Source organism: Gracilinanus agilis, chromosome 4 (assembly GCF_016433145.1).
Source record: "Gracilinanus agilis isolate LMUSP501 chromosome 4, AgileGrace, whole genome shotgun sequence".
In the NCBI taxonomy this organism is placed as follows: Eukaryota; Metazoa; Chordata; class Mammalia; order Didelphimorphia; family Didelphidae; genus Gracilinanus; species Gracilinanus agilis.
In genome coordinates, this window is record NC_058133.1 from 385,979,341 (window position 1) to 385,995,310 (window position 15,970).

The 15,970-nt window shown below is 36.2% G+C and overlaps 1 protein-coding gene across 1 annotated transcript in view; it reads right to left on the reverse strand.

Moving 5' to 3' along the window:
* The window catches only part of ARHGAP18 (Rho GTPase activating protein 18), a 177,318-nt gene that overhangs the window by 60,901 nt on the left and 100,447 nt on the right, over positions 1–15,970 (reverse strand). The window contains exons 3-4 of the mRNA XM_044676965.1: positions 13,057–13,292; positions 9,324–9,387 (exon numbers count right to left, since the gene is read on the reverse strand). Of these exons, the coding sequence (XP_044532900.1) occupies positions 9,324–9,387; positions 13,057–13,292 (300 nt within the window). The remainder of the gene's footprint in view (positions 1–9,323; positions 9,388–13,056; positions 13,293–15,970) is intronic.

A 15,970-nucleotide genomic window follows, 5' to 3' on the forward strand; every position in this document is an offset into this window, starting at 1 on the left:
TCCAGGAAACTTTTCATCTTTGATTGTAGCACATACTGAAAGAGCCTGGGTGAGAAGCGTTGCATTGTGTTTTGTTTTGGTTTTTTTCATCTTATTCATTCTGTTCAGTTTAAAGGCTCTGAGTAGCCCAATAAAAGCATACACACCATTCACACCCTCATAGTCATACAAGAGTTTGATGAATTTTGAAAGACCCCTGGAGACACTAAACAAAGACAGAAACTTGGATGAAAATTAAAATGAAGATAATTTGGAAGAAATCAGAATACCAGGAATTTTATGTGTGTGTGTTATTTTTAAATCTAAAGAGAAATAAGAAATACAAATGTAGCCTTATGCCATTGTACATACTTTATTTTCCCCCAAAACCCACTTATGTTGAATATCAAAACAAATTAAGTCCACCTTGTGCCCCTTTACTCTCGAAGAAGCACAAATTTAAGGCTTTATTACTACTGCTAATACTAATGATAACAGCAATAATTCTATCTACATCTAAATAATGGGAAACACAAACATGTCACCAATAATTACTAAACAATGCTGCTATTTCTTCTTAAGAACCAAACCCAAATTATGAATACATCTTTCAATAATGGCTTCCTATTAACTGTTAATTTTTGTTTTGTTTTGAGGTGGTCACCAAAGGGTCAAGGATAGGGTTTTTTTCATTCTATTTTGCCACTGGTTTATTCTGGTTCATACTTTTCTGTGACTGTGTGCTTGTTACCTAGGAAACAGCTATAAAGAAGAAAACTGATTGGTCACTTTTTAAAATTAGCAACTATTTTGTACTACCTTATATGCAGCTGAGAATTTTTGAAGAAAACACTCTTTCTCCCTAAATATTCCTTCACCAAAAAAATGTCCCAGTGAAGACACTAATTGGTTTCTCCAAAGCAATTAAATCTTGCTAGAAAGAATATGAGCAAGTAGAAGAAATGGGACAAGAATAAAGATATAAAACATGCATGAAACAAAAATTTCCTCTCCCACATTGAGAAAGAATAATGAGCAGAAGCATACAGGTTAGAATGACTAGCAGTATATCTAGTTGTCAGGTTGTGATACAGAAAGGAAACCCTTTCAAATTAAAATCCAAGTATAGTATATAAGTCACTACCCAGCAGGCAACCAGGTGATGAATCATATCCATCACAGAATAACAATTGGATCATTGTTTATTGTCATATAGGAATTACCACATGGTACAAAGAGAAACCATTAGGCTCTTATATTAAATTCTTAAGGTGTGAATCTTATCATTTCTCTCCCTCAGTTTCCCATTTCTTGAATGGTGTCAGAGATACCATGCCATAGATATCTTGTAAAACTCCTTAAAGATTTTATCATTCATATTCACATCACATTCAAATGGAAAAATCCAAATCCACAGGGAATTTTTAATAAAATTGTTTTTCTCTTTTCCAGAGTAACAGAGATAATAAATAACAGTATTTTTAAAAGAATGATGGATTTTCCATTATATTTTGCATCATATTTATTCAATAAGAATATTACGCCATTAACATAGAGAGTGGCTGTGTACACAATAATGGGAAAATATTTTACAGATAATTAAGGCCCACTTTCAAATGTGAAAATCCAACATTTAACACTAAAATAGTCTTATAGTTGTCTAAATTAGAGAACAGAATAATTTAAATCAACACGTATAAAAATCAAGCAATTAGAAAGGCATTCTGAATGAATCACAGCACCTCCATCCTTAGGGAGCCTGTTAAGATAGTCACATTTTTGAATGAGCCCCAAACAAGGGCCTCCCATCATTCCCTTCAGATTTTTCCGCTGTTTGCCTAACACTGGTTTTTTTCACTGGCTGAAAAAGAGCAATACACAGTACTGAACACAGGTGCAGTTGTAAACACTGGGAGACTAGCATGGCTTTACTTGAGTTTAATTGATTCTCTTGTTATGCTAATTTGAGGATCTGTGCCCACTTCACAGTATGCTGGCCAAAGCAGATGTAAATCAGGAAACAAGTAGGTCACATTCCCCTTGCCTGGTTGGTACAAGCACCACTGCTGGCAAGAGCTAACATGATGAATTGGCCTTTTACAACTTCCCACTTCTATAGACTGCAGCCTGGATTCCAGAAAAGAGGGGAAAGACCCCATGGTCAAGCTCTCTCTAGTGACTGGGTGATTGCCAGCCATAAAATCCTCAAAGACCAAAGCATATATTCATACTAGCATAAATTGTTTGTCCCTAGTACTAAGCTAGCATTCTGGTGGTCCAAAGTTATTTTTCCAACCAGCAAAATGTTTGCTGGGAAAGAAGTTCTGGTAGGGAAAAAAAAAGATAAGAGAAGCTATAACTGGGAACAACTAATAATTTTATAACTATATGGAATTCTATACCCATGGATTACAAATAAAACAACGTTAAATATTTATTAAATAAATAAGAGCTAGCATTTATAGAGTGCTTTAAGGTTTACAAAATGCTTTTCAAACATTATTTCATTTGAGCCTCAAGACAACCTTGGAAGTAGGTGCTATTATCATCCCTACTTTACAGATGAGGAAAATAAGGCAAACAAAAGTTAAGTATCTTATCTAAGCTATCATAGATAAGAAATGTGTATGGTAGGGCTTGAACTCAGGTTTCCTTGATTCCAAGTCCAAATCTCTATCAACTGTGCTATCAAACTGCCTTGTATATTAAAGATAAAGACATAAGACATTTTTACACATGTAGTGTTTCCCATAATAATTAAGACTGGAGAAGAGTAAAAAGGCTAGCTCCTATGACTAAAGGAGGGAAGGCATAAAGGAAAATGGTTTCCCAGGAGGCAAGTGACAGGATGTAAAACCATACAACTTAATTATTATTATTACTAATAATAACAGCTAGCATTTATATAATACTTCTAAGGTTCACAAAGCACTTTAAATATATTATCTCATTTGAAGAAGCAGCTAGGGACTGAGTGGATTGAGTCAGGAAGACCTGATTTCAAATTCAGACTCAGGTACATACTTTCTGGGAGACCTTGTACAAGTCACTTAACCTCTGTTTGCCTCAGTTTCCTCTTCTGTAACATGAAGATAAACATAGTACCTACCTCACAGGGTTGTCAGAATTAAATAAAGTAATAAAAGCAAAATCACTTCACATAATACCTGGCACATAAGAAGAGCAATAGAAATATTAGCTTTTATTACAGTAGAGTGTTGAATCCAGAGTGAGGAAGTTCAAATTTGATCTCAGACACTGCTGAGCCCTCTGATACTGGGAAAGTCACTTAAAAACCTCTCTCTGCCTCAGTTTTTCTCAACAATAAAATAAGGATAATAATAGCACTTTCCTCACAGAGTTATTGTGGGGATCAAATAGTTAATTTTTTTCTGGCTTTTTTTTATCCTTCATTTAAATAGGTAATATTTCTAAAAGCACTTAGTATCCTGCCTGGCACATAGTAGGCTCTGAATAAATGCTTTTTCCCTTCTCCTTCCCTTATCCTCACAACAAACCCATCTTATCCTCATTTTATACATGAGGGAACAGAAACACCGAAAAATGAAGTGATCTATCCAGGGTCAGACACAAATGTTTCAGGCAGACTTCCAACTCAGGTCTTCCTGACTTCTGAGTCTAACACTACTACTTCACTGCCTTTTAGAACTAAAAAGATTACGGAACCATCCATAAGGACAGCCATTTTCAAGAGAAAATTAAAGCCTCAAGAAGTGGATTGTCTATGTTCACACAAGTAAAAAGTAGTAGTCCAGGTGGGATATGAATCCAAGACCTTTAAGCATTCAAACCATCACTCTTTCCATTGCATCATGATGAATTTGAGATGATCTAATCTAGTGTCTCTGTTTTAGAAAGGAAGAAAGTGAGAGCCAGCATCGTTCAGTGAGTGATCTGCCCAAGCTAATAGCACTGCTGGGAATGAAAGTGGATGAAAGGTCCAATGACTGATTTGCCATCTTACACTAATATTGACGGGGGAGTTGAAAAAATGAAGTTTAAAACTTCTTTCCAGCTCTAAGCTTCCATAATTTTAATCCAACATCCTTGAAGAAAGACTAGGAAATACCTTACTGAAGGATCAAACCAGTCTAGGCTTGTTGATACCCTCGTCTGACTCTTTGCTGCCATTTCCCTCATCACTTTTCCTACTCTAGCTGCAATACCAATCCTACCACTGATGTTCCCTTTCCCTGTGAGGGAATCTGATTTCCCTTCCTATAAAAAACAAACAACCTGCTAGCATTATATAATACTTTGGAAGCATTTTATATATGTTAAGTCATTTGAGATTCATAATAACCCTATGAAGTAGAAGCTATTACTTATTATTCCCTTTTTTACAGAGTAAGAAATGAGGCTGAGGAAGATGAAGTTTCTTGAGAAGGGTCTCACAGCAAATTAGTGTCTGAGGCAGGATTCAGACTCAGGTTCTTCCTAACTCCAAGCCCAGTACTCCATCCATTGTACCCCTTAGCTAATTCCCCCTTCCATGTTTCCACCAGTTGCTATGATGCCCCTCAACAGGGAACACCTCTTCTTTTTCTCTAATGTGAATCTCTGAAAGTCTAATGATTCTCTGAGTCTGTCAAAATCCATCCCATTCTGGAAATGTCATTTATATGGAAATGTCACCCAATGATGAGGCCAGAGACTCAGAATCCTTTACAATGCCATTTTTAAAAAACTGATGACCAAAAGCAGTAGGTAGCTCACTAGATAGTGTGCCAAGCCTAGAGTTGGGAGGACCTGGTTCAAATCTGACCTCAGCTACTTCCTCCTCATATGACCCTCAGCAAGGCACTTAATCCCATTTACACAGCCTTTACCCTTCTGTCTTAGAGTTTTTACTAAGACAAAAAGTAAGAGTTAAAATAAATTAAATAAACTACTGACCAAAGACCTATTAAGTGGGGGATTAAGCTGGATTAGAGGGTAAGGAATTCCCACCTTAACTCTACCTGAACTCCTATGACTGTTTTGTTTCTGCATCTTTCTAGATTTTCTATAACTTGATTCCATATGTGGACAAACTCAGACCCTGAGAATAAGAAAAGAGAATGAGTATCTGACATGCCTGTTGACAGACATCAGGATAACTGGAACTAGGCTATATGATCAATGACAGCTAATTAAAAGCTTGAATGAAAACTTTTCAGTATAATATGAGAGATTCAATACATTACAACTTGGAAGCAAAAAAATTTTTGCTTCTCTATTGACCATAATGTTGTTAACACTGAAGAGCTTGTCTTGTTATTAACTCATATTTTATATTTAAAAAAATTTTAATCCTTATCTACTGTCTTAGAATCAATCAAATAATGGTTTCAGGGGTTGTGAGGGATAGGCAATTAGGGTTGAGTGACTTGTCCAAGATCACACAGCAAGGAAATATCTGAGGCCACATTTGAACCTAGGACATCTCATCCCTAGGACTGGAACTCTATCTTAATAATAATAGTTAATCTTTATATGGTACTTACAATGTATTACATATTATAGTAAGTACTATATAATTGCCAGAATATAAGGGTTAAAAATTAAGGTTGGACTAAATATAAGAGAAATGTGGTTGCCAAAATTAATATATCTCAAGTTAAATGACATTTTAGCAGTATTTATTTATAAAATAGAGGGAAAGAGTGAAAGTAGAGAAATGAGAAAGAGGGGAGAGAAGGTATCTATCCTACCACATTAGATAATTACTCCAGCCTGGTTCAAACCAGGTAGGGTTTGTTAACTCTCCACTGAACGACCATGGGTCAGAGGGGCTAGTGATGAATAAAGCAAGGGTTCCAGCCCTGAGGCATCCTCCAAGACAGGGGCCTCTATGGAAGCTAGTCCTTTCAGGAGCCAGGAAAGGAGTCAGCTCTTTTTCATTCACCCACGTGGTAGTCCAAAGAGAAGATTCAAGAGCAGTTGAGGTCCTAAGCCAGAGTTCCTCCAAGACCAAGTTCAAAGGAGAAAGATCTGGCCACAGGAAGTTGCAACTACTTTTAAAGACCCTTCTTTGCATTACTTCCTGTGCCTTCCTTCCAATTTACATGGATCAATTATAGTTTTTGGATTTTCTTAGGACTGCCCAGGGGGCAGTCATTTCTGAGTTATCACCCAGTTTAGCACGTGAGTTGTGGACCTCCTCTCACTTAAGGAAAGGTGGGAGTTTGTAATTAGAATCTGTTACCCTAAAAAAAATTATGATTCCCAGGATTCTATACTCTTTCTGTCCTTACATGCTGACAAAAACAAGATATAAATTCAGTGGAGTTCTGTCTCTTGCTCTCTTCTCTTCCTGTTGTGGTTTGGTGGAGTGGACTTTTTGAGCAGATATAAAAACTTAGTCAGGAGGTTCTATTTTGTTGGATAATAAACTTTATAAAATATAATACTTAAAGCACTGGGCATTAATTTAAACCCTATATTTATGGCAACCACAGAAGTGGGGTTTAGAACCATTAATTCTCTCTGAGTAGATTGGTTTGAAAAGAAACCATGTTTCTCTTGCTATGGCCTCTCTTTGAAGTTTTCCTGGTGTTTCTGCCTGCTGCTGCTGATCCTACCTCTCTACCTAACTGCCTAGATGGTCCCAGCTGAGCTACTGCTGCCACCTGCTGCTGCTTCTTGCTGCATTTTTTAGAACACAAGCTGGGAGTCCTTGGAGCCACTCTCTAGGGAGCTGGGAAAGTATATATCATTCTTTCCCTTACATTGTTAACACCTGGGTGCTTGCTCACTGCTTGCCTTGGAAGCCCAGGTGTGTTTCTCTTAGGCAATAATTAGCCTCCTAAAGGGTTTTACCTGAGGAGATGCTTCTACCCTCTTAACTCCCTTTTCACGTGGCAGGGGAAACAAGCTGCACCCTGGCATTTTTACCCCTGGGGGGGAGGGGAAGGAAGATTATTCTTCCAAACTACAGATGGGAAGTAGAATTACAAGCATGGCCTACTTTCATGTCTATCTAAAACAGCTCCCATTCCAGAAGAGCATTACAGAGCTCACACAACTCAAAGTTTTGGGTATCTCCTCTTACTACTGTTCCTGGGTGTACTGATCCTTGAGATTAGCTTGAATAATCCTGAGATTCAGGGGAAAAATTCATTTCCCTACACCCCCTTGCCATTCTGGCCTGCCCAGTCGCCACAACACATCCAATATGGGATTCTTCCACACTATGTTCACTGCGAAATTCTCCCTCACTATGGGAGATCCAGAAGTATGACCAAAGGAATCTAGATGAATGATGGTCTGGAGGTGAATTTTTAAGCCTTTTCAGACTCCATTGCTTTATTTATTTTTTTTAAACCCTTAACTTCTGTGTATTGGCTCCTAGGCAGAAGAGTGGTAAGGGTGGGCAATGGGGGTCAAGCAACTTGCCCAGGATGACACAGCTTGGAAGAATATGAGGCCAGACTTGAACCTAGGACCTCCCGTCTCTAGGCCTGACTCTCAATCCACTCAGCTACCCAGCTGCCCTCAAAGGGTGGAGCCAGGACTAGAGTCATGAAGTCCTGGGTTCAATTTTATTTATTTATTTTATTTATTTTTTTAGGCAATGGGGGTCAAGTGACTTGCCCAGGGTCGCACAGCTGGGAAGTGTCTGAGGTCAGATTTGAACCTAGGACCTCCAGTTTCTAGGCCTGGTTCTCAATCCACTGAGCTACCCAGCCGCCCCCTCCATTGCTTTATTGATTGCTAACTGTTTTTAGGTTGTTCTTCTCTGAATACTGAAAGAAGTCTATTGGAATTAGAAAAAGGATTTTTTAATTCAGTGTCTGTATCCTGACAAATATATTTTTTGATTCCTTGTTTTAAGATTTTATTTGTTTTCTAAGTTCTGTTACACTATGTCACTTTAAGTAACTGTGTTTTGACAATTAGCTATATGTGCTGTTACATTGTCTTTATTTGTACCTCCCCATATGGCTGGACTAGAGAAAATACCATTGTAAAAGTACCACTGAGTTGTTTGTAACAAGAGGTAAGGGTCCATTCAGTAGCTGAAGTGAAGTGTTATAGCACTATTATAATCCCCACCTCCACATTTATAAAAATGTAATGGATGAGACATATAAAAACATTCCATATACGGCTGTTACAGTCTCATCTGGGAGGTAGGAAGGTTTTCCTAGGGGGCGTGGAACATCTGGAAGGTTCTCGAGAAGGGAGCATTACACAGGTAGCCTAGACACTTCTGGAAGATTTTTTCTATTTGTAACTCTTCAGCTTATTCTATCCCTCCACCAAAATGATCTAGATTCTTGGTGATGTTTTAGACCCAAAAGGTTTTCTTGAATTAGCTGCTCTATTACTGTTTTTAAAAAAGTTGTTTACTTAGTGAAAATTAATGTATCCTGAGTTGAGCAAGGTTTGTCAATATCCTCCTCGGGGGAGAGTGTATAATTATCATAAAATTCTAGTATTATAAAAGTTTTTCTTCTTTGAGAGTAATTTTAGGATAAGAAACTTGCTACCTCCCAGAATCCAGGAAGTGAACTGCTTGGAGAAGGTGCTATGGAGATGCCTAGAGAAACCTCACACTGCACCAAAAGATCCAGAATGAACTTTGGGATCTAGTGAAATTAAATTGTGAGGAGTTGAATGCATTTGTTTTGAATGCACAGTTTTCTGCCAAAGGGGACTACCCCCTAATTAGCTTTTTGTCAATGTGCCTAGAAATCATTGGTTTTGTTTTCTTTCCCTTTTATCCCCAAATTATTGCAATATTATATATACCGGGGGGGGGCTGGAGATTGTGTAATTAGAATCTGTTACCCTAAAAAAATTTACAATTCTCAGCACCCCACTCTCTTCCTGTTGTTACATGCTGACGGAGACAGGATATAGATTCTGTGGAGTTCCATCTCTCGTTCTTTTCTCTTCCCATTGCGGTTTTGGTGGAGTGGGCTTTTTGAGCAGGTAGAAAAACTTAGTCATTTGGTTATTTTGTTAGATAATAAACTTTATATAATATAATACTTGAAGTATTGGACATTAATTTAAATCCTACCATACTCACAAGCAGATACATGCTATTATTATTTCCATTTTACAAAGCAAATGTTAAGTGACTTGCCCAAGGTTACACAGCTAGTTATGTGACTAAGGCTAGATTTGAACTTGGGTTTTTTCTGACTCTGGGCCATCCAGTTGTATATTTGAATGCCTCAAATACCAAAGTCCTATTGAGATCATTCTCTATGGTATGATACTTTGATGCTTTTATATGAATTCTCAGTAAAAAGTGAGTTTTTTATGAATTTTATAAGTAATTTTTATTCATTTAATAATGGAAAAAGTACTAGAGAAATGGCACTACCCACCATGTTTTTCTTTATATTTGTTTTCATTTGTCCTGTCCGAATCCAACTCACTGCCATATGGAACCTAAAGATAGAAAAACAAGCCATTTAGTCAGCTTGAATTACAAACAGAAAAAAAATCACTACAAATACTGTAATTCTATTAATCTTTGACAATGGCATGCTTACTGGAATTGGACCAAACTGAACAAATAGATATTAAGCTTACAATAAATCAGCTAACCAATAAATAATCCCTTGGTGTCAACCAAGTGGAAAACATTGTATTATTGGATGTTTGGAAGAAGAATTAGAAATAAGTCACAACTAACTCCACAATCATCTAGAAATTCAAAATCCAAATAAAGGAAAGCATAGATGACAGACAGACAGACAGACAGACAGACCGACAGATAGTTGTTGAGTGATGTCTGACTCATAATATTTATTTTCATAATATTTGTTGTAGTAGTTCAGTCATTTTAGTCATAGACTACTTTCTGACTCCATTTGGGGTTTTTTTTGGCAAAGATACTATAATGGTTTGCATTTTCTTCTTCAGCTCATTTTACAGATAAGGAAACTGAGGCAAACAGGCTTAAATGGCTTTCCTAGAGTAACACAGCTAATAAGTGTTTGAGGCCTGATTTGATCTCAGGAAGATGAGATTTCCTGACTCCAGATATATATGTGCATGCCTACATGCATGCATGCACACATGTGCACGCACACACACACACACTCACACGTACATGCACCTTTAGAGGCAGCATCTTATTAGTATGGGTATTCCTACACACTTCTTTTTAAATTTGTTTTTAAACGTTTACCTCATGTCTTAGAATCAATACAGTGTATTGGCTCCAAAGCAGAAGAGCAGTAAGAGCTAGGCAATGGGGCATAAGTGACTTGCCCAGGTTCACACAAGTAGGATGTATCTGAAGCCAGGTTTGAACCCAGTACCTCCCATCTCTAGACCTGACTTTCTACCCATTGAGCCATCTAGCTTCCCCACTTCTATACACTTCTCAACTACACCCTTGCCTAAATCTTCTATAAATGTACTCAATTACTGGAGATACTTTTCATATTTTAAATAATTATGGATAACCAGTGCAGGTTGTTCACCTTTTATCTCTTGCTATAGAAAGGACCAGCAATCTCTTTTCTAATCACAAATTCATTGATTTAGAGTTGGAAGAGTCTTTAGTCCAAACTCCTCATTTTACAGATGAGAAAATCTGAGGCCCAGAGAAGTTGTCATAAAGGTAATGTTTTAGCCCAGTCATTTCAAATTCAAACAGAAAAGTGTGGGATATAGAGGGACAATCTACTTCACCTACTTATGCTACATAAGAATTCCTTTGGCACATATTGACACAGAAAACCACATATTAACATGATCAATCTTTTCTTGTATTTTTATTCATTTCATTAAATAGTTCCCAATTATATTTTAATCTGGTTCAGACTGTAGTTGGGTCTACTGTTTTTCTGTGTTTGCCACCTCTGCTTTAGCCAATTTTTTATTCCATGTCTTTCAATGAATCTTTAGCTTATTGACAATTTTGCTTCTTCATGGCCATTTGTAATTCAACGAATTTTAGCCTCACTGAAGAATACTAGCATTGGCAATAAATACTTTAAGAATTCAAGTTCTCTGGTCTGTATATAAGTTGGAGCTAGAGTCTCCCTAGAGTTTATATGAAGAGGGTACAAATGTGGTTGATCCTGTCCCCCCAGACAGAAGTGGCCAGTTTGAAATTTTTTTCATTGTATATGCACTGTGTAATTTTAATAGCATTTGGGGTTTTCTACTGAATTAATGGAACAGCAAGATGGTCTAGTGGATAGGGTAGTGGACCTGGAGTCAGGAAAACTTGTTTTCAATTCCAACCTCAGACATTTCCTAGTTATGTGACCCTGAGCAAGTCATTTAACTCTGTTTGCCTCAATTTTTGCATTTTTAAAATGAATTAGAAATGGAAACGGCAAACCACTCCAGTATTTTTGCCAAAAAAACAAACAAACAAACAAAAACCAAATGCTGCCATTTAGAGTTGGTCAAGACTAAAACTATAAAACAACTGAACAACACTGAATTAACCTTAATCAAATCATATGTAAATCAATTTGTGTTTCCTGAACACAGAAATGGAAGGAGTTTAATACCCCAGCTATGTTTCCAATTTATATTCCACCACCTGTGAAGTAATGAGAACTGTACTCTCTAAACTAGTAGACAACAGGTGTGTTTTTCTGACCACTCAGAGAAGAGATCAAATAAGCACCAGTACAGATATGTCCTCATATTGTATCCATCATTACTTTACTGGTCAAAAATAGCTTGGAAAAACTACATGTGGGTATGGAATTTCAGATGATGGTACTAAAGTACACATGAATGGATCCGTTCCATTCTTGCTCAGAAAAAAAGAATAACAATATTGTGACCCCCACTTTCCCAGATAAGCCAGTGGAAGGATATCCTTCTGTGGCTGAGAAAATACAGTCAATATTTCTACTTCAACATCTAAAGACATATTTTCATGAACTGGGTTTGAATTGTTTTCTTTAGCAATCGAGGATGACAGGGCAGATGGCATTCATTTCTGTACTGAATTTTCTAGTGTCAGCAAGACTTCATGTGAAAACGTTTAAGATTGAGGCATCCATACACCCAACTCCTGTAGTTCATGTACATATAAACACAGCTGGCTGAAGTCTGCTGAAATTGCTAAATGTACAAAACAGATTATCACAAATGCAACACAGGTTTGTAGGGAGTACTAAAGTTTCAATTAATAATAATTTTGTTAAATATTTATTATATAATCCAGTGTGAACTTTGAACAAACGAACACAATTTTAATTGACTTGCTTTTTTTTTTCTTTCCTGGCCTGGTGGCTCCATCCATTCCAGACCATCTGGTTCAAGACTTTACTAGAATTCTGCTTTTAAAAAATTGTTACCTACTTTGAGGGGTGACATGTTTACTGAGACTTATGAAGGATTGTGATTATTTAGATTTCACTCAGTCTATTTTTTCACCCTTCTTCTTAAAGAGATCCTATAAGATCTCCTTGCCAACGGGAAAGAGTTGGCAGCTAAGGGCAATGCCAGTTCAAAATATAAACTTGTTTGCAAAATCTCATGGAGGAGGGTAGTGGAAGATTATGAGCAATATTGGCTCATAAAACAGTGAGAAGCACCACAGGGAAAAACAAGTTTATAGCAAGTTTGGCAAGAGACTCAACTAAGAAAAGTCATGCTGAGGGCATTAAAAATGAAACTGGATAGAGAACAACAAACAGACCAAAAAAAATGGTAAGTAAAGATTTTTATTACAAACTCTTTCCCCGCCAACAAGAGAGGAACTACCACATTTGGAACCATAACATCACAATTGCAGATGTGCTATATGAAGATGCAGAAAACAAAGATGGTGGGAGGAGGGTTAGACCAAGTACACACAGTTTGATCAGTGTTGGAAGCAATACAAATTAAAGATACAGAATGACTAATTCTTAAAGTGTTAAAGAGGAGAGCTTGATATGCTTGGGGGAGATGAAGCTTTAATTCTCATTCTACCTCCATCTAACTATCAAAAATATCTAATAAAATCAGAGATCAGATCTCTGTTAAAAGAAGAAAAATAACAGATTCATCCTTCTTTATGTATATTTCCAGGCTCACCAGTTATTTCTTTTCTTCACTAATATTACCTAATCAACAGTAGAAAAGAACACTTACTTTTTCTGTTGATTCTCTCTGTTGAGCAAAGATATCTCTGACGTCAGGGATTTGGTACTGCTTGTTTTTTTTCCTCATTGTCTGGGAGACTGTCTCAAACCGTTTCTGTACTGCTGCTGTCTGAGTCCGAGTCAGTGTTGATAAGAATACCATACTTTCTTGAGAGTCTCCAGCACAATCTCCAAAGAGATTTGACAAACCCGCATCTTTCAGCCATTCTTCTTCTAATTCTCCCTCTAAGTGAAGAGGGAAAATACTGCTTAAATCAAGGAAGACTGAGATAATTTCCATTATAAAGGAAAACACACACTAACAAAATTCTTCCATCTCATTTTATGACACTCCATCTCTTAAAAAAATAGCGTATGAGTTTAACCAACAAAGATATAAAGAAACAAGCAAAATCTCAATGTTTATGTGAGTTTCTTATAGAACCGAGATAAAGAAAATTATAATGACCTCAGAAATAATTAGATTTCTCAACATCTCTATTTTTTTATGCCACTAAGAATAAAGTCAATGGTAAAAATGGAACCAGAAAACTTAACTATTTCAGAAATCGGTCACATGGACTTTTATGAATTCTCAAAAATATCTACTATACACAAAAGAAATAGTTACCAAGAGGATAGCTAAAGAGCATTGGTCACTAGATGATTCCAAAGTTTAAAACTTTAAATTCTTCAAGGTTTAAATAGTAATAGGCAATTTTCTTTATACTGCCTCTAAGACTTCCCTTCCCTTACAAAAGAGAAGTACATTTCAGATCAGGGAAAATTATTTTAATGGTAGATTACTATTGCTGAGATAATGCAAATCATGGATAGTAGAGATATTTTTTTAAAACTATGAAATTCACCATTTGCCAAGTTTCCTCATCTACAAAATGAGTTGTGGAAGGAAATGACAAACCATTCCACCATCTGCCAAAAAACAAAAAACCCAAAAGGGATCATGAAGAGTTAGACACCAATGAAAAAGAAAGGGGAATGTTTTAACTAAAATTTTTAATTAAAATACTGAAACCACAAAATTAAAAGTCTCTTTTTGGAAAAGGAAATGTATTTTAACAACTGAGTAACCACATTACCAGAGAAGAGCTAGTTTGTTCTTTTTTTTTTAAGTAGACTGTAATTTTACCTCTATATGGAACTCCTGGTAAGAAAATTCCCTTTATCCGGGGCAGCTAGATATCTGTTTCAGTGGGTAGAAAGCCAGGCCTAGAGATAGGTGGTATGTCCTTAGACACTTCTTGGCTGTTTGCTATTGGGCAAGTCACTTAACTCCATTGTCTAACCCAATGATTCCCAAAGTGGGTACCACCACCCCCTGGTGGGTGCTGCAGCGATCCAGGGGGGTGGTAATGGACACAGGTGCATTTATCTTTCCTATTAATTGCTATTAAAATTTTAAAAAAATTAATTTCCAGGGGGATAAGTAATATTTTTTCTGGAAAGGGGCGGTAGGCCAAAAAAGTTTGGGAAACACTGGTCTAACCCTTACTAAAATCAATACTTAGCATACTGATTCACTAAGAGAAAAGATAAGGGTTATTAAAGAAAAAGGAAGGAAGGAAGGAAGGAAGGAAGGAAGGAAGGAAATGGGTGCATTTTATCACTACAAATTGGAAGCTTCCCTTCATCTCAGTCTCAGAGAGTTGTTTGGAACAGTGATACTGAATTCAAGGCCAACTCTTTATTTATTATGACACCTTCGTGCTTCTTGATTTGTTCTTTTATCATAAGCAATAATATATATGACAAAGAAGGTGTTTACTTTAAGATCACTTGTTTCATTAAGGGAGACAAAACTCATATAAATGAAAATGCAGAAAAATGATGGTAAATGGGGGAAAACATTCTAACCTTTGAAAAGGTTGTTGCAAGGTTGTGTTTTTGTTATGAGAATATTTTTTAATCTTAATGAGTGATAAAGCAGCTCATGTTTATGCATGCAATATAAATTAGCTCAAATACTCTTTATCATTATCATGTATCTTATTCTAATTTCCATTAGACAGGCTTCAAGTTCATAATTTTAACTAGCAAATGTATGGATAGCATTCATTATACAAAAGTACATCATACAGTAATTTTTTTTCGAGTTAGATCTGTGATTTTATTGGGAATTCCTAGGAATAAAACCTATCTACTAATGCAGATCAGCAACTGCGAATTTCCCAAGCACTGATATGTTCGATGACTTGTCCAGGTTCTCACAGACATTATGTGTTAGAGGTAAAACGTTAATTCCAGTCTTAGGAACTCTGAGGAAAATTAGACTAAAATTAACAGATGAGATTGAAAAAGAATAAGAAATTTTAATTAGAAAGGGTCCAGAAAAATTTCAACAAGCTCTTTGACTAAATTTTAAAATTTTGTTTGCATGAAACACACTCTGTTGGGGGCAAAATCATCACTTTAATTAAAAATACTTAAAGAATACTGATTAATGATTGTGTGAATATGGAAGGTCTTTATAGGAATGGCAATGGCATTGAAACTGACTATCAAGTTGGGGTCGAAGTGTGCAGAATGTTTCATTATGTTAAGAGGAAGTTGCTATTCTGTCTGTTGGCTTTTGCTTAACTGTTGATTACAGGAGAAGATTCAAGGTGGGAGGGAAATATATCAGGAAATGATGGAGGTAAGAAAATTTAAAAAATCATTAATTTTTATTAATAAATGTTAATTAAAAAAATCATTAATTTTTTTAATTGGAGAAGATTCTTCTACAGCCCACATTTTAACTGATCTTGAAAGAAAACTACCTCAAAGAAGCATCATTCTTGGTCATCATCTTTGGTTTCTGAATAATTTCCTTCTAACTGTGGATGAAAATTATTACTTTTATGTTTATATATGTTTAGTTACACTTTTAAAAACTTGTCAATAAAAAAAGGAAAAATAAAATT